Source organism: Protomyctophum parallelum, assembly GCF_964188405.1.
Source record: "Protomyctophum parallelum genome assembly, chromosome: 3".
In the NCBI taxonomy this organism is placed as follows: Eukaryota; Metazoa; Chordata; class Actinopteri; order Myctophiformes; family Myctophidae; genus Protomyctophum; species Protomyctophum parallelum.
Window position 1 is genome coordinate 44,149,429 of NC_139698.1, and position 23,213 is coordinate 44,172,641.

The 23,213-nt window shown below is 41.7% G+C and overlaps 2 protein-coding genes across 2 annotated transcripts in view; both read right to left on the reverse strand.

Moving 5' to 3' along the window:
• The window catches only part of otud7b (OTU deubiquitinase 7B), a 39,965-nt gene extending 26,738 nt beyond the window's left edge, over positions 1 to 13,227 (reverse strand). Inside the window, exon 1 of the mRNA XM_083760611.1 lies at positions 13,022 to 13,227. The gene's annotated coding sequence lies outside the window, so the exon portion shown is untranslated. The remainder of the gene's footprint in view (positions 1 to 13,021) is intronic.
• A 377-nt stretch (positions 13,228 to 13,604) lies between these two features.
• rbm8a (RNA binding motif protein 8A) lies at positions 13,605 to 20,701 on the reverse strand. The gene is given in 7 exon segments (XM_083760785.1): positions 13,605 to 14,065; positions 14,442 to 14,458; positions 14,461 to 14,578; positions 18,531 to 18,667; positions 19,580 to 19,660; positions 20,105 to 20,164; positions 20,538 to 20,701. Coding segments are annotated over 7 exon segments (561 nt in total). The 5' UTR covers positions 20,605 to 20,701; the 3' UTR covers positions 13,605 to 13,984.
• Between the last annotated feature and the right edge of the window lie 2,512 nt (positions 20,702 to 23,213).

Genomic DNA, 23,213 nt, shown 5'->3' on the forward strand with positions numbered 1-23,213 from the left:
ATAAGGCCTTTTAAAAAACATTGAGCTGCTTGGGATGTGCAACCAGTCCCGTGTAGTATGTATGCTTATCATATATACATTAATTGAGCCGGTAACAAGTTGTAAGCGAACATTTCGTGCAAAGTTCAGTTTGGCAAGTCATAGACCGAGCGCCGCCCACGCTACGCAGCAGCGACAAGTCACCGACCTTTACCAGTGCGTTTCCAAACCAGCTCCATGGTTTCCCTTTCCGTGATGCGATGGCCCAAGAATATACACGGACAGCGGACACACTATATTCACGGAGACATAAAAACACAACAAGTTGTTGTTTCGTGTTTTTATGTCGCCGGTTCTGTTGTTGTCGTCAACAACAACAGAACCTGCCCAGCACGGAAAACACAGGGTCAGTGGGCAAGATAAAGTGTGTGGGTGTGTGTGTCTCTCACGGATCGCACTGCGACTGCGACACAGATTTGTGGCACTAGACGCTTCTAGTATCATACATTTGGAAAGCTGTTCTTATGAAAAATATAATTTGGTGACAGTTTAAAGTACCTTGTAGGTGGCACAAGGTACAAATACAACTTTTCATTATTTGGTTTTAAATCAGAAGTTGAAACTTCAACCCTTCACCCCCATGTGTTTTTGTGATGCTGGCCAAGGCCAATTAAGGTCATCATCACTGCCAACACTGCAACAAGTGTTGAAGAAGTCTGAATGATTCTGTTCTAGGACCTTTTTAATGCTATGCAATAGAAACAACATTAGGCTAATTAATAAACTCTAGTGTCTAGTATCTACCTTTAATCTACCTAAAACTAGGCTATTCAGTGCTTAGCAGACAAAGAGCAGGACAGCATGGCTTGTGCATGTGGTGGTTGTGCTACAAATGCTTTGTCATATATCACTGTGTATTCAATTTGTGCAAGGTCATTCAATATGACATGGCCTAAATTGTAAGAACAGGAAGACCTATATAAGATGGAGAGAAAGGAGTGTACTAACCTACCTTTTCAAAGCCTGAGTGAGCATCAACTAATTATGAACTCATGCACCCTGTTTTTTTTTATTCAACAGTACCAGATTTTGTAGAGCTATGCAAAATGAAGCAGAACTGGGCCTGCAGAAAAAGAAGGCACAGGGTCATCAACTGTCATTCTTCCACAACAGAGAGCTCGCCATTTCATGTTTGGCCCACTTAGTCATTCATCATGTGAAACATGAGCCTCACTTTACAGTTAAGAGCGAGCGCAGGGAGGGCCTGAGGGCCAAGAGCTGCACTGTTCTGCTATAACTGAAAATATATCAGACTGTATTCAGCCATGAATCAAGCTTTTAAATAATTTTTGTTATCTGCATCGCCTGCAGCGAGACGTCACCAAATGAGGACGGTTGAGCTATTATTTTTCCCTTTAATGGTCAGAATATGATGGATGACTTGGCCTATAAATGTGTCAGTTCTATTTGAGCTCAATCACCTCTTCTGTGATCTCAGTGACTGTAACAAGTGACTGGCTGCCGCTGTATATAAAACAACCAGCCACAGAAAACATTTACCAACACTTGGCTGATGTGGCACAGTTTGCAGACTTGAAGTCGATCACATCACATGTTAACAGTACCAGCTAAAATGGGTTTGGGTTTTTAGAATGGAAGACATCAACATACTGTAGGAGTGGGCAGGGCCCATCCTTTCTCAGTGAGTCAAATGCATTTTTCCAGAATCTTCCCGAAATAGGGCTGAGACTGTGGTGAGAAATCATGTCATGGACAGACACCTCCCTACTGAAGGAAGTCAGAGACGGAAGAAAACAAAGGTGTGGCTAGATCGCCGTCATTCAGCCATCTATCTGTGAAGTGACATAATCTGGTTACTGGCTGAGCCCAGCCAACCCACACTGGCACATTACATAACCTCAGAGGCCAGCATGAGGAGGCTGAGGAGGAGGCAGAGCTCTGTCTGGCTGATAAAGGGACTGGAGAGAGGAGACACAGTTTTCCCTTAGTTTCTTAAGTCTGCAGCTGAACAGAGCACCATAACAGAGACTAAACAACAGAACACAGCTTTCTACTGAAGGCTGAAGACAAGAGAATGATGAAAGGGCTTGTCAAGATTCATGGTTTGGGTAGAAAACTAGAAATATTTGGCAGAGAGCACTAAATACCTAGCTAAATGCAGCAGAATTCACTGCATGCTGAAAGGCATTTTCCTTGATGACAGAAACATTCAGAAATGACAGAAATGCTTAAAAAAAAAAGAAAAAAGAAGAGGAAAAAAGGTTCAATAGAGTACAGCAATTATGCCAACATTTTTTTGGTCCTATCTCACTGATAAAATCAGCTTAACGAAGAGTAAAGCAACATGTTTTTTGAAGGTGTAGTGTTGTATAATGCCCAAGCATATGATAAGCATTAAGCATCACTGTAGTGTGGAATTGGAGGCTTGGAGATGACTGCTGTAGAATAGGTTTGGTTATCCATTAGCCAAGCATGTCAATGCACTGCCTCCGAGTACTTTCTCAAACAGCCTCATCACAGATTTATTTACAGATGATAAAGGCCATGGCTGGAGATACAACATTTAGGATTCTGCCAGCTTCAGAGGCATTTAGACAGTTGTTCTGATCATAAACTGCTGTGTCACTAATGGTACCATCAATGTGTCTCACATTGAGTTTCACCGCTGGGGCAGGTGGAGTGGAGAGGACCAATGTATTTGTTACTGAATTACATCTCAGAAATCAATACGATATAATGATTTTGACCATTTCCCTTTGACCATTTCCCCTTCCCTTGGAAGGAAATACTAGTAAGCAGGTCATTGGAGAGAAATCAATTAAACCAACTGAACTGCAGTGGTGCAGAACATTTGCAGAGGCGTTTTCTTCCAAGTGAATTATAGGGACCAGCACATTGCTTTCAAGTCTATTAGCGAAAAGAACTGCTTCTTCGTGTAAAATGAAGACTACTTAAGCTTGTAGTTAGTAGTGAATAGTAGTAGAATTAGTAGTGAATAAGCCTATAGACGGCTACAACAAAAGGATGGAAAATGCCCACCTTTTTTCTCTACATGTCTCTACACATGTCTCTCTCCTGCAAAACATGTCTGTAAAAAGTCACTAAATATTTGATTCTCTATTCACTTTTTTTTCATCCCACGATTTTGTACCCCATTTTTTTCACCCAGTGTCAATTATCTATCTGACCTCATGCTTTCTTCTATGCATGAGGAGTCCAAGCTGCTTCTTTTCACTTAACAGGGGAGAGTTTCCCCGGCCGGATGTAGCGAGTGGAAGGAACACGTTATTCCAACCAGTTCCTTTCCCATCCATCAGACGCTCCGGCTGGCCAGGGGGAGGTAGTTTAGAGACCAGGATTACTGCATGTGAGGGTACCTACCCTAGGGAACACGGGGAGAACATGCGAACTCCACAAAGAAACGCCCTTTCGCCAACCCCGCCTCGGGTATGGGCACTGATGACACGGAGGAGAGAACACACCCCCAGCACCCACAGCATCCCCAGCGGGAATCGAACCCAGGACCTTCTAGTTGTGAGGCAACAGCACTACAAACTGTGCCACCGTGCCCATTTCAACTTCTAACACTCAGAGCTGCCATTTTCTCAGAATGTTCGCCCAGAATAGGGTTTGCTGGGGTTTATGTGGTTAACTTAATATTAACCATTTTGTCATTATAGACAGAACATTTTAAAATATGTTCAAGCATTCCTCAAAAACAACAGATCTACAAGAATTGAAAGAAAGAAAAATTTGAATGACATTGAATAGTTTTTATAATGGACAAAAAACACTACTGGTGTGATGCACAAAACAAGACGCGCAGCTGATGTCAGAGATTCCACTGCATGCCATGCACGCCCTGTTGGTGGCCATGCTGCTGTAGTTGGCCTGGTTCAAAGCTGGCCAGTCATCATGCCAAAATCTGCCCAGCTTAACTTCCCCCATCAAACTACCTTCCATTCTGATCCATGGCTCAGAGTCACAAGCTCAATTTATGCAAATGTAACTAAAAACAATTCACTACGCCAAAACAGGATGAAAAAAGGATATTCACGCATGAATCTGGATTTGACATGGGCCTAAGCTAATTTCACGTTCTAGAGCATCTTTCATTCCGGACAGAAAACTAACTTCTCAGTCGATCACTCCCTAATCTTAAACTTGTTGATGCCCCTTTTGTTTGCAATTTGCTTAGATTATTAACATCTATCCTAAAAGTTGGTAGCATTGATATACAACCGCAACAATAACAAACATCCCCCCTTATCTGAGGTTCTAAAATTAGAGCAACAGTGTTCTTAACAGTCTAAAAATAATCCTCTATAATCATGACCTAGAGAGAGAAACTCAGCAGTGCAGGGGGTTCCAAAACAGCAGGTCGCTGATATAAATAGGAGTAAAAATGCTCTGGTGTGATGTGTGACAAAACTCAAATGAAAGAAGTCAGTGGCGTCAGCTCTTGCATTGCAGAACACCAGAGACTTGCCCAAACTCATTTTCATATAATAGCAAATCCCATAAAGCTGCTACACTGCATGACAGCAGCTCATAGCATGAAGAGTAAGGATGTTTGCTAGTCAACAACACCCATTTGATCCCACAGGAGGAATTCCGTTTTCAGCTTCACCCAGCTGATTTGATTTCTGCTCAAGTGGTCACACTTCAGTTCAGGGTTAAGTGTTTTGCTCAGGGGCATCTCGACACATGGCCAGGAATGGAACTTTTTTCCCTAATGTGGCCTCAGTCTCTACCCATTCAGTTATGGCCACTACGCTGGTGGGTTTGGGTCTGCCCTGAAGACAGTAAGAGTGCTTTCCTTCTTCCTGAGGACAGCATCGTCCACTTGAGTAAGTGTGCTTCAGTAATTTCTTACGAGGTAATACCTACAAAAATGCCAGATGTCCGGGAGTGCCGCATATTTACGCTGTACTGGAAACAACAACAACGCAATGAGTTGCGGTGTTAATATTTTCAACTCAGGCATTTGGAAGCATTTTTAGGCGAGATCGTTTTCATGTTTGCAGCTGGGAATAAACTCTTTGGTGGAGGTGAACACTTTGGTGGTTTGGGTATAGCAGGGCCAAGGTCACAAGATTTCACATACTCACTGCTCTTGTGAATCCTCTAATCGACCTCATAATGGTCAAAAGTGTGTATGATAATGACTTCTAGTGAAGAATTAACTATGAAATTACTGAAGGCCGAAGACATCATGTGAAGAAAAGAGAAATAACGATTTGTCCTTCTGCCTGTGTACTAAAGAGCATCACACTGGTGGTAAATGCAAATACGACTTCCTGTTTTACACATGAGAGCAGCTCTATGTTCAGGTCTTACTTTGATTGTTGTTCTGCCCCGATTTTATTTCACTTATCTTTTGCTGAGCATGACAGCCATACCACAAGTATGAATTAGACTTCAAGCATTGTATTTGAGCTGGCCTCAAAGGTCTCTGCCCTGCCACTACAGTAGGGCCTAGAAATCACCAGTCGAGCAGTGCTAATTAACAGTCATGCTGGGTAGCCCACTGCAGGGGGCCTTTGGCAGCAATCCAACATTCCACACGCAGTGCCATTCCATGTTATGTGATGCCATGTTGTCCCCGCATCAAATCAACTGCAGTGCAGAACCTATGTTGTGTACTGTTGTATTGAGGTGGTGACCACTGTAGCAAGTCTAAAGGCCTATTCATAGTCTGGATTTTCGGTGGTGAGGTGACCACCGCTCCGGTGGTGAGCTGACCACCGGAGCTGAAATAACATTGAGCGGTGGTGAGTAAAAACAGAGAGAAGGGCTGGAGCCAGCGGTGGTGGTGGTTTGCTCTTCACCGCGGCTCGTGACGTCATGTTGTAGTTCGTGGTCACCTAACCACCGAAAATCCAGACTATGTATGGGCCTTAATTTAAAGGACCACTTCACCACTTTTCAACCTATCTTCATATAATAGGTCCTCACTAATAATCATGATAAAATGGCACGATTTCTTTCTCCTCAGTCTGTGTCTCATAGGAGGGCTTTGGGCAGTTTAGAAAGTGTCTTCCAGTGACATCATCATTAGGCAGATTTGTTTTTAAACAATATTTTTTTACAAAAATGTTTAGATTTTCATTATCGTGAGAACGATGGCTTCCATTTTCGCATTGCAACTTTTCAGGTCTAGAAAGCCTGCAGTTTCTATTAGCTTGTATTCCCCATCGATGATGTCACTGGAAGACGGTTTCTGAACTGCCCGCAGCCCTCCTATGAGACACAGACCGAGTAGAAAAGTATTGCGCCATTATTTCATGATTATTAGTGAGGACCTATTATATGAAGATAGGTTGAAAAGTGGTGGGAAGTGGTCCTTTAAGAGGAAAGAATATAATGACGACAAAAATGTTGATCTCTGCAGTCTGCAACAGTGAGATTAAATTCAATCTGATCAAATGTATCACATGTTTATGCTTATAGCAGTGTCATAAATACATAAAAATGTATCACAAATGGAGATTGGTTACTGTAGCGAGTGTGGTTGGATATTGTTGCCTTGCCTCTGAAGCACTGAAACAGAGAGAGTGAGATGAGTTGGAAGAATAGTTTCACTTCATGAACAATATGCCATGGTTTCAGTGTTCCAGAAAGCTGCCAACCTAAACTCCAGAATGTGGGCGAGAAGCCTTGGCTGTATTTTTATTGATTTGCCATTTTGCGAGAATGCAAGCCTCTGTCTGATCTCCAAGCTCTGTTTATGTTCATCATCAAACAGTGAAGAAATGTATCGATAAATTACAAGAAAGCACAGGGCTACCCCGGCATTTTAATACTTATAGTAAAGTTATTGAAATCCCAATGTTTACTGCAATCTAATTCCAATCCTGATTCTGAATGCAGCATTCTTCATTCAAATCGAGTGTTTTATTCAGACTTTGCAAATAATACACATCACTATTATATTTATTCCACCTCCATATATTTTCCTGAATGCATTGCACATTGCACAAGTTCTTTGTCAATATGGTGCAGCCTGGAGACACTCACTGTCACACTAATAGGTTAGATATGTTAGCTTTGGCTGCAAAACATAACTCAGTCTCTTACATTGCTGTAAAGCCTTTTCTTTCTTAGTTCCAATCTTTTTAATGACTGACCCAAACCGGGAGGGACCCGTGAAATTGTTACCGAGATCGGAGTAGAGCCGTCAGAAAAGAAGAATGACTATCAGTCAACTGCCAGACCACAAAATTATCTCTAACAACGACAGCCTAATTCTGCCGTCACATCTGTCAAAATGTAGCATACAAATATAGAATGCATATGCTTTAATTTGTTCAAATGTCAATAAAAACAAATAGGCCTACTGGAAAATCAATTGAATAGAATATCTAAATGTGAATATAAAATGATGAGAATCACAATGTTGTAGTTCAATTGTAGTTAATTAAACACAGGAGTCTGTTTGGTTACATTATTTTAAGTTGTCTCACATCATGTGAATCCTTGTGGCCACTCCACCATCAAAGACCCCCCCCCCCCCCCGCCTCCAGGCAGGCTCCACTGGACTTGGCCATACAATCTGGTTTGTTGTTGAGTGTACAATGTCCTTACTCCTTACCATTACATAATTCCCTTTTATTAGAGATGTGATCTTTTACTGTAATTTATGTATTACTCCTGGAGGCATGGAAGACATTTCTTGGTTTCTAAACTTGAGCAAGAGTCTTCAGCTCTGTTACAGAAAATCTTATTTAAAAACGTGAATGTAAATATAAATAATTTTACGCAGTAGAAATTTGAAGAAGAAAAAAAATAGATCCAAACCAGACAGTGATGACACCTAGATAACCGTTCAGAAGATGCAAACATTAAGCCATCATATGATATTATGTGTAAAGCCAACCAAGCCTGACTACGGCTAAAGCCGCCCACTGCCAGTGGTACAAATACTCATGTGAATCCCCACGTGCTGTGGGCCTGGCAGTCTGCACGGCACAGCAGCTTTATGTCAATCTCTTAGTGATGTCATCCTGGGTGAGAGGCAGCAGGGACAGCAGTCACAGCATGTAGGATTACTGTTGCTCTGTCCTGGATCCAAAAGGAAAAGTGGTCGGAATTTGATGCCACTCTCAAGAAAAGAAACAGAGGTTTGACTATAAGCACGGCCACATGGTAAATCTCAAGACTCTACTCCAGCCAACAGTAGTTACACTGCATGTCAATTCCAACTGTAGAGAAAAAGTTGGATAGTTAACTAAATAATCCAATCAGGCCCAAGAGTTGAAAACTTTTAATCCCTATCCGAGTGGATCAGATATAAATTTCGGATAGTTCGAAACCAAAAAGAAAACTGGATTATGATCCCAGAATTATCTCAGTAAACACTATGAGTTTGATTAATCAATAATAATAATAAAATATTTAACACCCAAAATCCGAATCTGAACCACTTGGATGAATAGAATGGGTGCTCCATTCTTTCTATATGAATGGATTAGAATCCAATGGAAACAAAGACTGGGGGGTAGGGGCTTTTTGCCTTTATAGACAGATGGGGAGAGAGATGGGGGGAAGACATGCAGCAAAGGTTGTCTGGATCGGGACTCAAGCCCGCGACACGCTTTCAGATGCGCAGACCGCTAGGCCGGCCCAGGCCATAGATGTTTTAGCATTTGTTTGGTGCACAGTCTAAATTTCCACCTGGCCTGCCCTGCAGTGCTGTGCACTGCAGAAAAGGTATCTCAGCATGTGATAGCTGCTTCTCTGTAATGGTCTCTTTACTTGGGATTATGGATGCTTTCAGTTAGAGTACTTTAAGTGTGTTTGTTTCATGGCAAATCTTTTACCTAACAAACCCTGACAGCCACTGAATCCAACAGTGACGATAAATGACAACATCCGTGCAAAGCCACCTAGCACACAACATACATTCAGAGAGCTTGGCCAATATCCACAACTTATTGGTTTACGTCAAGCATTTACTGTCTGGCACACAGGTAGAGTTGACAGGGGTTGGATGGATGGTGGCTCATTTCTCGGTCTCTCCACCCTGAAACAAACAGCCCTGGGCACTGGCTGGCTGCTGTGTCACAAGGCTGGCAGGCATCCAGCTATGCCGGGGTGGGTGGGGCTCGACTGGGTTTTATGAGTTGATGTCTGGGTGTGCAGGCCTCTCGGAGACAAGTCACCTATTGATCCCCGTCTCACGGTGGCAGTATGGGGACGGAGGCATTTTTTTCTTTCACATTGTATGTGTTCTTTTCTGGTTTGAAGCACAATCTCAGAGATAAGAAAATGGGGTAATTGATTTTATGGTTATGGTTTGTGAATGTTATGATCTCTCTTAAAAAAACATATCTCCAGCTAGACATACAGCCAAGAGCCGAGGCTTAAAGTAGCAGGTCTGAGAAGGGACACTTATGGCATTAAGCATTTAATGATTGATTTACTAATACTAACATATAACATATGCGAAAGTAGCCAATCTACACACTCACAACTTGCTGCCAATTCAGCCTGGTAATAAACAATTAAGGCATTTAGCAAACCCTCTTAATCCAGAGCAATTTACAGTAAGAAAGAACACTACATAATACATCAATTACATAGAAATAGTCATCAAGGATCATAAGCAAGCCAAGAACCTAACATCTGTCTAACAGTAGATGCAATGACCGCGTCACACAGCTAAAATAACTGCTCTACAAGCTCACAATGTGTTGCAGCGAAGTGTTGTGACTTGTGAGCTTATAGATCTGCTGTTTTTGAAAAAAGAAATTGCATGCCCCAAAAGAAAGGGACACCAGGTTGAAAGTTGTTAAAAGTTATGCCCTCATGCTTACACCCAAATTAAGATAAACCTGTAAGTGTAGCCTGGAAGTGAAGGACGCAGTAAGCAATGTGTTTGTTCCACTAACCTAGAGAGGCACTCTCTTTACTTATTAATCTGTACATGTTTGTAGCACCAAGTAGAGAGATCCCATGGGGAAAGCTCCATGGCAAATGGGTCTGTCTCTGAAACCGACACAGGATCCCCCCCCCCCCCCCCCCCCCACACACACACACACACACCCACAGCAGCTGTGTGGGGGACCCTAGCGAGCCGACTTTAAATTTTCATCCCTTCTGTGTTGCTGAAGCAGCATGGTTCCTTTAGTGAAACATAATATGCACCAACGTGCCCACATTGGCATCAGGCAGCTAACATAATAAGACTAGGTAAAAGGAAAACATTGAAAGTACAGTTAGTTAATTTAACTCAGAGTGTAAAAATGGCAAAATGTTTAGACTGTACTGATAATACCATATTTTCTTGGGAGTGAGGTTGATGAGGTTCAAGGAGTCAGGTTTCTACTTCGTGGAAGGACAATGACTGTAGCCTGTTTTGTTTAATATGGCAATATGTGAGGATGACTTTACTATGTATCACAGCATTCAGGATACCAACACATCTCGCTTCCAGCTGTAAAATGATAGACCTATAACAATTCTTATTACACAGGTAATTCAAATGTCATCACACCCTTATGCTATCCTTTCAGACAAAGGTGATGTTATTCCAGTGTTTACCCTATATGCATTATTGTGTGGGTGGGCCACCACACAATCATGACCAGCCACCACAGTATGATATTTAGTAGGTGGCCGCGAATAGGTCCAAAAAAACAAAACATGAAAATGCAAATATATATATATATATATTTATATATCACAAACAATTGTATGTGCGCTGCACTAGTGTGCATGCATGAAACCATACTATTTATATTTCATTCTAAGCTGTGTCAAGTCATTATTACCTTCTGACATCAGAAAAGCACAGGTTGGAACTAAAGTAACCACAGGGAAATCACTGATTGATTTCCCATGTTTCTTTTGATCTGAAGATTCACTTTCACACCAAATCTCCTTGACTAGACGTTCAAGTGGGTTCACCTCATGAAGAGTTGTGGTGGTAAATGAAGTTTAAATTATTACAGAAATCCAAACTAAGATGTTACTAAATGCTTACGCTCGTCGCTGCTTAGATGTAGATTATGTTGGAGTCCGATTTACATGGTGCTGGTGAGGGATGCTCATGCTACACTCTCCTTAAAAAGATTGCCTCAGGTGTTCTGTGTGCTGCTGTGTGCACCAGTGCATTCTTGATGTGCTGAGGGCTTGCGTAATGGAGCCTGACGGTGCAAACTTGTCTCACACACCCTCAAAGAGCAAGAAACGAACCGGCCAACCTGGATGGATGGTGCATCCGAGGCTTCCCCAATTAATTGTGATAATCTCACGGTGTGCAATAGTTCCTGCTACCCCTACTGTTCATCTGGGGAGGGTGTATGTATACATATATCACTTTCTATACACATGATTTCACCAGCTGCTTTTTTCACCTGACCTGGGAGCTTACCGTGAGCTCACTGGGTTGTCTACACACAGAGCAACATGGACCGGCAGGACGGAAACGCCATAACGCCTGCTCAGTGCTGACTTTGTGAGCTTGTAGATCTTTTTTCACTATTGCTGCAGCCTGCATGCCACCATTGTATGACAAAGTATAAAAGAGGGTTTACATAGACCAATCAATTTTGTTGATTATTTAAAAAATAATCAATTCTATTTTTTGAGGGGCGTCAGCACCTCCTATGCCCAGCTTTGTGTTTGTGTACCACGGTTTACCAAATTTTATTGGCTGAGCACATAATGTGATGTATGATGATAAGAGCTCCACTCACTTCACACAAGTGTGCTTTTGTTTCACTGCGTTTCCTATATACAAAATATATTTTTAAAACACGCTTCTCGTTTTTATTAATATTGACACTTGCTTTGGCAATGTGAACGGTTGGTTTTCTTGAATTGAAATTGAATTGTGTTTGTCTGTGATTTGGCTAGGCTTTAAATTAAATTCAAGGGATGATCATGCTCAAAAGCATGGGCTTTTGGGTGAATGGATTACTACGACAGTACATGACACACAGACCCTGAGCCTGGTGGCCAAAGGCAAGAACTTGCACACCCTGACTGACTGTCCTACTTTCATATAGCTGGGCTATATGAAAGTAGCCCAGCTCACTGCTGGGCTCCCCCCAAACAAAAGAGTCCATAAATACTAGACCTAAATAATTAAAGCCAAAGTGTAATGCAACCCATCCATTGTAGTGATGTTGGAAATGACAAGCGGCTCTAGCCAGAACACAAACAGTAACCAAAGGGCAGCAAGCAGCCAAGCACCAGGTTCTGTTATAAGCTTATGTAGCGATAGGATTCATGTTAACTTTATTCACTGATTATAAACTAACTTATACAGGACAATCTTAAAAGCCTATTATTTTTGCAGGTAGGACTAGCAGCGATGTACGCAACAGGGATAGAGTGCCCCAAAGCCGGGTCCCTACTATTAACAACCGTGCAACTTAGCAAACCAGCCCGCTCAGCTTTTACTCATTAAAGTACACTCTTGAAATTTAAAATGAATTGAATAAGGATGGACTTAAATTCAATGTTCATACTTTGGAGTTCATCTATTCAAATTCTCTAGAACTTGACAGATATATAAATCAATATAGATTGTCCCAGCCAAGCTGTAACAAAAGCTAGAAAGACGAACCAGCCCCCCTCCTCTCGTCAACCTGCTCTGTTGTCACAATGCGAGCGGTTATTAGTTTCATATCAGTATGCTGACGATACTAACTTGTTAAATCTTTGATTTTGTGCCAGCTATAATGGATAATGTCTATTCGCAGCAACAACCCTGCTCAGAACATTACTATACACATGCTCATTGCTTACATAAACGCGATTCAGGTAGTCAGTTGTAGTAGCATGTATATGAGACATTACACGCAGTCCGATCATTACAACCACACTCCTAAAGTCACCAGATTATTACGGTTACACAAAGTTGATATCATGTGTTCGGGGGGTTTATTCCAGAGAACTATTGGGTTTTTAGTCAATAGCTGAGTCTCAGACACCAGGCTAACAGGCAGCTACTTCTAGCTTGGCTAAAACCTGCTAACATTAGCTAGTGGAGTGTCCCTTGTCTGCTTACCTTGAGCGGCCTCGCAGATGTGGTTTTCATCGTCCCATAGAAGTGTTCCGCTATGTTATCACTTACGAATGGCTTCTGCGTTTTCAGGACCAACAGTTTCTAACTTTTTAGCCTCTTCATGGGTCGCAATTTAGGTAGAAATCCAAAACGGTACTACCAACGAGAAAGTAATTTCTTTTAGCCACTTACAACAACAACAATGTCAACCAAAGCATTCATGAACCCGCCCCATAAAACAACGAACCAATAATCGCGAAGAAAGCGCTTGATTGACGCCCAGACAAGCCAATGATCATCATTACTCGTTTTGAGTGATGTTCTCGAGCAGCGTAAATGCCAAATAGGAGTAAGTGAGTAGAAAGCACTCGTCTGCCAATTGGCCGTAGAAAAATAATGGGCTTGGAGTTGTGTTCAAGTAGCCTATGGGTGCGTACTGGGTCCAGAGTGACAGGTGCTTTCGTGTCGACAATGTGCTGGGTGGGACCATTCACTGGGGTGAGGTCATCTAGGATGATGTAACGTGTACGTCACTTGAAGTGCTAATGAAAAAATAATAATAATAAAGCACACCGGAGCACAGATACCATTTTAAAAGTTTTATTTTTATTCCCAAGTAATATAAAACAAAAGCACAAAACATAACCAAACCTGAAATCAAATATCCAAGGGATTCAAAAGCACATATTTACTACTAAAACAGCTGGTCTTGAAAGGTCAAAAAACGACTACTAAAACAGCTGGTCTTTACTTGAAAAGGACAACAAAAAGAAGTTTAACAAAAATGTAAGGTTGACCATTTGTGCCAATTTACCGAATTATTTTTCCCTCTCTGTAGAACATCTTTAGAAATGTCACACAACTGGACACCATACAGTTATTACTCATAGCGTCATTGCGCTAAAATTAACCTCTCAAGTGGTTGACAAGTTATTACAAACTGCCTGTGGAAGAGACAGACACCTTTTACAGCCAATGAAAGGTGAGAAATGATAGGGTCAACGCCGCCTCCTGTCTGGACTTCTGCTGCGCCTCCGTCCACCACTCCTGTGAGAAAAACCTCTGTCAAGTCCATGTAAAAGATCACCTGAATCACAGCTCAAACTAGAGCTCTTCCACTGCAACCACTCCTATAGACAGCTATGTGTGTCCCTGGCTGTGTCAAAGCACGGAACTAGCATATTTTCACCACCAAGTGTCGCTCACAGGCAAAGCAGACACACACGGGAGGAGGGCTTGTACAGTACGTACAGCACAAGTACAGTACAGCACCCCACCACTCACTTCAGACAGGTCTGATTTGTATTATTATTTGTTATTTGGGCTAAGGATCATAAAAAACCTTGAATGATTACTATTACAATTTCTTTGGGTCAAATCTTAGATTGACTGTGCACTGCAGCCAACACAACATAAGCCTCACCTCCTTTTGTTCTTGGGCGGCCCTCTGACAAAGCCCCAGTCGACACTAATGGGCTGGCCCATCAGATCCTGGCCGTTCAGACCTTCCATGGCAGCCTGGGCCTCCTTGTACGTCTCATACTCTACCAGAGTGTAACCCTGAGGAGGACAGGTAACACAATGTTGTAATGTTGTTAAGAACAGAATTCCCCAGGCCTCATTAACACATATCATACACCATCAAACAAATGTTTGGTAATTTTTTGTGTTTGTTTGATGGGGGGGGGGAGGGACACCATCAGCAATAAAACACAAATGTTTAGCCAAACCATGTGACTCCCATTGGAAAAGCATTGTGGTGGCCTAAAAAAAAACGTGTGAATGAGGCCCCATAATTCAGTTGATTCCTTGGAGGCATTTATAGAATGGTATCTGTAAACAGCCTCTTCAAGATAGGTACGTAAATCCCAAACTCACCCATGCACTGAACACCATTTACTGGCAACAACAAAGTAGCACTGTACACTGAGGACATTCTGTAAATTCTTCTGCTGTATTTACACATATACTGTACATATTTTGTGCAAAGCATGTAACATTAATTGGTTATGTTGGTCATACCTTACTACTACTCTGAAAGCTGCAACTATACTTGATGCACTTTTCTCTATACTACATAATTGTTAATATAGTGTGTGCTCTATACTAGCCGCAATTTGCAACTCTAGATTTTTTTATAATGGGATGAATCTAGAGTTGCAATACCCTCCATTCAACCAATTTGCTTTTGCGATCTGCTTGTATTAAATGACGTTAATCTCACCAACATTGAATCTCTAGGCCAAGGTTGAATTATCCTTTTTCAATCTGCCAAGCTTTTTTTTCATAAAAATCCACCATCTAGAGTTGCAAATTGCGGCTAGCTCTATACTAAATATTTTTTTTATACAATGACCATATTGTATAAATCTGACCATATATCAGATTTACATGCTCATAATGCATTGATGTGACACGCTATGAGCTCGTAGATCAGCTACTTTCAGTGAGTGACACTGTTGCACGACAAGGCACAGGGCTTTCGCAAGTGGCTGCCCCTTCACTGTGGAACTCACATCAGAGGTGCCCCCATTTTCACCACTTTCAAAAGCACACTCAAAACCCACCTTTTCAGACTTGCTTTCCCTTCATAAATGCCTACCCCATGCTTTGTTCGCTTACCTTCCCTTTGTTTCTAGTTTTTAACCTTTTTAACTAGTTTATTTTTCTAATAAAATAGTTTTTATTCTTTTGGAGCTGTAAAGAGACTTGAGTATGGTTGAAAAGAGATATATAAATCGTATGTATTAGACAAAAGAATACATCGGTCTCCGGTTGCCGACCGCCTCTATTAAATATTCACGACGCAGATGATTTTATTGGCATTTGGTGAAGAAAAAACTCTGACCGAGTCAGACCAAAAAGGTCTTTATATATGGATATATATGCAGCCCAACAAAACGTACACCTGCCCAAAGCCAAAGTAGCCCAGAACAATACTACGAGAGAGAAAAGTCGGCTTCTAGGAGAGCACGACGGGTGGATCCCATCTGCTGACTGTAAGTTCATTTGACGTTACTGTGTACTGGTTTGTCTTGCGCTGATTTGAATGAAAACACTGGCGTGCAATTATAATTTATATACGGATCCCGACAACAGTGTTGACCTCAACGAGGTGAAAGCAAACTAGCAAAAAGCTCAAATCAAATGAATGAGAAGGTTTAAAGCAACCATGACAACTCTCCTGTGTATCCCATTCCTCACACGTGGAATCGTGGATAAAGAAGAGAGAAAAGTAAGAGCTGTTTATAGGTGCATCGAGTGTCGCGCCTTAATATTCCATTCAGCCAAGACCGGTAGTTGGAGGGTTGTGTGTAAAAAACAAATGATCCGTTTGGTTAATTTTAAATGCACGCACGCTGAGGAGAAGAGAAGACCTTTTTTTTCCTCTCCCACCCTCTACTGCAGCACGCAGCCTGCTCTCTCTCTCACGCGCTTTAATCATAAAATGGTAATTGGTCAATACGTTATATTATTTCTATATAGTCCACATGTATGTCTGCCTGGCTGGGTCGGGTCTTATGTCGGAAATAATCGGATCTCGGTCGCATTTGATCGAAATTTGAATGAAATCTAAAAAGAAAAGAAAAAAACCTTGCTAGCCATCCCTCCGGCGAAAAAATGTAATATAATAAAATAAATTCTCTACCGACTCAGCCCAAAAATGACAGCCAACCGGAGACCAAATTGTTATTTTGCATGGCATGATTATTCATAATATGTATCTGACTGCTTGTATTAAGAAACGGTACTAGCCATGTGCGCATTGTGCAGTAATATAGAAAATGTTGAAACATCACAGAATCAAATCATTAACAGGTGAATCATAATCTGATTGTGAAAGTTCCACAACTCAATAGTATTTAAGGGCTCGAAATTAACTTTACTTGGTAGCGCTTGTGCACCAATATGTAATCGATTTTTTACATTCATAAAAACAATAATATAACGTGTGGTTTACAAATAACATGAAATGACCAAAGTATAAAAATGCATGGCAGAATTTAAAATGTAGTGTCTGTCCCTCATCCATCCATCTCTTCAAAGAGAGAGAGAGGCATCAAACATCTCCAGATGAGGACCCTCTAGTCTACACTGATTCCGGCCAGTCACATCACCTGTTTTCTTATTCTTTGTTTTGTGTTTTTCACCTTCATAGCCTATTTAGATCATATATTAGAATTTCTAATATAAAATCATTTCTATGTAAAACATCATATTTATAGCTATGCCTACTCACTTCTAATCAGTGGTGGATAAATTACTCTAATGTTTTACTTAAGTAAAAGTATCAATACTGCTGCTATGTAGAAACACTTACAAGTCTGCTATTCGCTCTCCCTTCCTCCCTCTCTCTTGCATGCGTGTGCGGCTGTGTGTGCGCACACACACATGCACACACACACACACATCTGAGCCGGTCCGCCTCCGGAGCTAGAGGCTAGAGGCTCCGGACACATGGTGAAGTTGCGAGCCGAGGCGCTCTGGAATGTGAGCGATGCAGCCCTCAACGTTGTCCCGTACCGTTGTGTCAAAGAGTAGTACACACTCCACACGTTGGTTTGTTAGCATCAAGTGCTAGTGCAGCTAGCAGACAGGAGTAGTGCAGTGGATGTCAGAGAGCGGCTCAGAGCGCCCGTTTTTCTACAAGTGATCGTTGTAGCCAGGCGCACCATAGTAATTATTTGTAGTGGCACTGGTGCTCCCAAATATATTTTTAGGTCGCAAAGATTCAAATTCAGGCGCATTTGCGACCAAAATGGTCGCTATTTCGAGCCCTGTATTTACTACCTGCCATCAACAGTACATTAACTAGCCTGCTTCTGAGGAAAGCCACCTTCAACAAAAAAGACCAATTGTATTTTAAGTACATAATTTAAACGGCACTGCCACCTTGTGGCTCAGTTAAATACTACAATTGAAAAGTGGATTAATATCTGTGACATAGTATAGTAGTATGTTATTGCAACCACAGGTCGCAGTTAACTATGAAATAGATAGATATCCATATATGGAGCTGACCTGTTCTGACATTCCATATGTCGATCCATCCTCTTCGATGTCTCCCTTTTGATTGATACTTGTCCATTTAAACTCTAGACTGGCCTTCCTCAAAGTTATTAGTGCAGCCGGCGAGGCCCGGCCCTACCTAGGCCCTCATCAAACCCTGTACACTCAAGACACTGCCCCCGCTGCCACCCTTAGATCTCCATATATGGAGACATGTTCTGATATTCCATGTTGATCCGACCTCATCAAACCCTGTACACTCAAGATACGCTCCATATATGGCCAGTACATATGTTGATCTGACCCCCCCCCCATGCCAAAACACCAGCGCTCGCCCAGCAGTCTGCTGTGACCCAGGCAGATTTGTGCACGCTACCTCGCTCGCTTCTCTTCTGGTATAGTAATAGTACACGTAATCCCATTTATCCCATGCTTAAACCTTAATGGGTTAAGCAAATTAATGCATGCCTTTACCTTTCCTTGTGTCATTTGCAAGTCTCACCTTGAGGTAACCTGTTCTCCGGTCCAGGTTGAGATGCAAGTTCTTTATCTCTCCAAAGTCTGCAAATTTGTCATGGATGTCTTCCTCTGTGGCTTCTTCATGGACACCAGTTACAAACAGGATCCAGCCCTCCACAGCTACAGCACCAATGCAACAGATGGAACAGGATGTCATGTCAGGATGCATTAAAAACATGGCACAAAAACCATCATTACCGCTGTCAGATGGAAAAAGGAGAGGACCAGTACATAGTTTTACGTACTACATAGTTTACCCAAAACAATGTTGTGAAAGTTATTCTTATTTTCAGTGTACCTTAGTTTAACAGTGTAAGGCCAAGGAAATCATTTCTCCATCATGACCGACATGACCATGACACCAACGTGAATGACAGGGGTCACCCACAAATGATGGGTGCTGCACTAACATAGACATAGAAACCGGTGACAACTTGCACTGGACTGTGTTAAATAAACTGTCCAAATTTGGTCCAGTGTTGCAAATAGGCTGCTGCGTTGACAAGATATGACTCCTAACATCGTTGAAGTGGGATAAAATGTCCCTGGGACCCATCTAAAAGACCACCCCTGGGTCCCAATCCCAGGACCAATTACATTGAAAACCTATTTACATCACTGGTCTGTGTCACAGTACTACTCAATACTACTGTCACCAAGTAGTCAGAATGAATCTGCTTTCCACCTGGAACATGCCCATTTTAATATAGCGGCTATTTTAACACTGGATATACCAAACAAACTATTCCAAGATGTACTTGCAGAAATGTGTCAGATTCATACACCACATCAGGGCTTTTATTGGGTAGGTCTTAAAATTATAATGCCCTTGATCACAGGGAATTTTGGGTACTACTTATTCCGGTTTGTGGTTTCCTGCCTAATGACTACAAACCAGTTAACCAACCACACCACATGGGAGCAACCATGATCTGGTTCTGGTACCACCCAAATTTTAGCCTGGGCACAGGTAGTTTGCATTTGTTGACTTATTGCAGTAATGTTTCATTATACGGTTTACAAAGCACTCACATCTCTGAGGACCTGGCTCATCGCCATCCTGTTCCACTGTATCATAGACGTCCTCTTTAATTCTTGACCTTGCTCCTTCCTCTGGGAAACCGGGAAAAGAATGTGGAAGGTAGGTTACTCAAACACAGATCAATTATATCACGGCCAGTGGTGTATCCAGGAATTACGTTATGGCCAGGCAAGATATGTTAATTGTCGTCTCCCCGCGCACAATCGTAGCACTAAAGGTTTTCAAAGAAATATACCTGCCAGACGAGTAATATACAAAGGCATGCATTGCATTTACAATTACATGATTCCAGTGGGTGATTGAGGGTCGAGCTCTACCGCAACGGCCAATCAGCTGTCCATTTTAATAGTTCTCAGGTCTTGTTTTTGTCCTCTTTTTTCCTCATTGTATGGATTTTGGCCAGGCCATAAATGGATTTATTGTAGATTGTAGCTACGCCTCTGATCACGGCAATATATTATTGGCACGATTATAGAGGAGAAATGCACTTTAGTCATACAAAAAAAAGAACATACCTGAACCAAAGCCCCTTCCTTTCCTTTTCTTCGCCTTTTCTTTCAATTTATGGATGCTCTCTGTGAAATAGAAACACAAGTTACTTGAGATGATATTTTGCCAGGCCGGAATGTTGGACGCGTTTAATGTGGCTTGTTATACGGTCAAATAGTAATCCTAGTGTAATTCTGCTACATCTCGACCGCAGTTTAACTGCCGAATAGTATGTAATAGTATGCAATAATATGGGCACAAACAATTTTTTACAAAGTTTCCAGCTCGTGGGAAAATTAGCAACGTTAGCTAAGTTAGCTTAGCTAGCATCACACAAGGCCCGCCACCACGCATGCTTAGAGCTGGCCTGCGGAGCATAGTTCCCAGTCGCGGACTGCGTTCGTGCGAATGCTTGGTTCTACAACTAGCCACCGAAATGTGAAGCATAATAAATTTTACCATCACCATCCTCATCCATAGGGAAATCCTCGCCTCCTGCTTCGTGAAGGTCCAATACGTCCGCCATGGTGTGTAGTATTTCAGTGTGTAAATTACAGCTGAGCTAACGGCTAAACCAAGGGACCTGAAGTAAGTTGTTCTTCTAATCGACTTCTTCCTCTGTCTGCGTGTTGTGTTTCCGCTTTCCGGGACAATAGACGGCTCTTTAGGAGGTGTATTGCTGCCTCCCAGTGTTGGTTTTGGGTACTGCTGCACAATGTACTTCTGACTGGAAGGCAATAAGCTTGATTGATTGATGAATTTATTAACAGATTGGAGAATTACAGTACATTTCAAGCCCAACTAAATACAAAACTGTTAACTGTGGACAACACCATAAAGTATTACACTTGTTTACAATAGGGCCCACCATGTTCAATTAAAGGTATATTCAGTGATTTCACTTAATTCAAATATCACTTATTTTTTTGTTTTGTTGTGATAATCCTCTCTACTATAGAGTGTGCTGACCATATAAGAAGTTCCTCCCTGTCCCCAGTTAACCCCTGGGGGTCAAAAAACCTTAGGTTTCGTTTTTGGCTCTCTATCCTGATTGGATGAAAGGCTTAGGTCCCAGCCAAAAACGAAACCTAAGGTTTTTTGAGTGAAATCACTGAATATACCTTTAATCATAACAATTAGAGATGTACAAAATATACTCTTATATATTGCCAAAAACAGGAAATAATTATAGAGGGGGGGTAAAAAGTGGGGAAAAACATATAATAACTAGAAAAAGTGCCCTTCTGGGCACAGGTCTCCACCAGGATTTCTTCCTCAGCCTAGTGGGAATATGCGTGCACAGTTTCATCGCAATCGGACGCTGCGTTGAGGAGTTGTGGCGATTTGTACAAAGCGGGCTACTCCTGAAAACTGTAGGAGCCAATCGTGGCCAATCAGGATGGAATATGAGAAATCAAACAAACCTGCCTTGATCACATGACTATGGAGATCATGTGTACCGATTTGCGTGAAATTTGGATAAAATAATAGAAAATGTGTTTTACATATGTCGGCCTCCTGGTGGCGCTATAAAGAGCAGATGTGAAAAATTCCAGGCAAAGGTTTTTCCTTGGCCTCTAGGGAGTTGGCATACAAAGTTATCCACAGACCCGTGCAGTTAGAGGTAAAAACACTTTTCGGCCAGTTATAGCGCCACCTTGAGGCTGAGTTGAAATTGTTGATGTGGCATTTTGTCCTTGGCCTAGTGGGAATGTGGGTGCACAATTTCACGGAAATCACGCGATGTGTTCATGATTTGCAGCATTTTGTTTGAAACTGAGCACTCCTGTGAACTTTGGAAGCCAATCTTAACCAATCAGGATGGAGTGTGAGAAATCTGAAAGACCGGTTTGGTTGAATGGCTCTAGAGAGACTGTGTACCAATTTGCGTGATGTTTGGACAAAATCTGTAGGTGTACTGTGCAAAAACTTGTTTTGCACAAAGCGGCCTCCTGGTGGCGCTATAACAGGCCGTTCTGGAAAGTTTGGGGCAGAGGTTCATCGTTGGCATCCAGGGAGTGTGTGTGCAAAATTTGGCATCGACCGGGTTAACGGTGGCCGAGATTAGCTGCTCACGGACACACGGACACACGGACGGACGGACACACGGACGGACGGAGTGCAAAACATACTCTCCCCACATGCCTTCGGCCTGGTGGAGACAATAACGGTTATTTCATATTTGAACAGGGAACATTTCAGCTATCCAGCCTTCATCAGTGTTCACTGTCTGTGAGATCGCTGTAAGCACTGGACCAGGGCTATGGGCCACGTAACATTTGGACCTGGTGGTCCCCAGACCCTACGTTGAGAACCAGTGGTGTAGTATTGTAGTTCTCTGTCTTACATGCTTACAAAACAAAGCATTTAATGGTTGCTAATTGCTGTCTTGATACAGTATGGGCAATTATGAACAAAAACATACTCATTTGATGTCTTGTTTCCAGACTGTAGCCTACAGGTCAAAATGTGCAATGCAAAGCAAGTGTCAAAACGGATGATTTCTGTTTACGATTTGTGGAAGAATGATATTTAAGAGAATGTATTCATGTTGGTACAATATGAGCTTGTAGATCTTTTGTCTGGGGGACAAAAATTGCATAAAAAATTGCCTTAAGGACACAAGGTTGAAAGTGGTGAAACTATCCATTGTGGGTACAGAATTTGCCTCTGTATTGGGAAATGGGTGTGCTGTGCACAAAATACTTATGTAAACATAAAAGGTATAGTAGCACTTATGCAGTATATTGCAATAATGCATGTGTCACAATCCCAAGGCACACCAATAGTCACTTGTCTATTCTATTAATTTCTTAAAAAAAAAAAGAAGACCTTAGTAAACTAGGTGGAGGTTCCATGGACATGTATTACACCCAGTGCCACTTTTTAAACATTGCCATAGTACTGAAGGAGTCAGACACAATTCTCATGGTTCAAACTGATCATTTAATTAATGGGTATTTACAGAATTAATATATTTACAAAATGTACATACAATGCTAATTTACATATACACATTTGATAATTCAGATATTTACAAAATGTACAGACGAGACCATTGCTATTTACATATACACATTTGATGGTACACAGAACATTAACATAAAATGTTACATTGTCTTTTGCACAACAAAC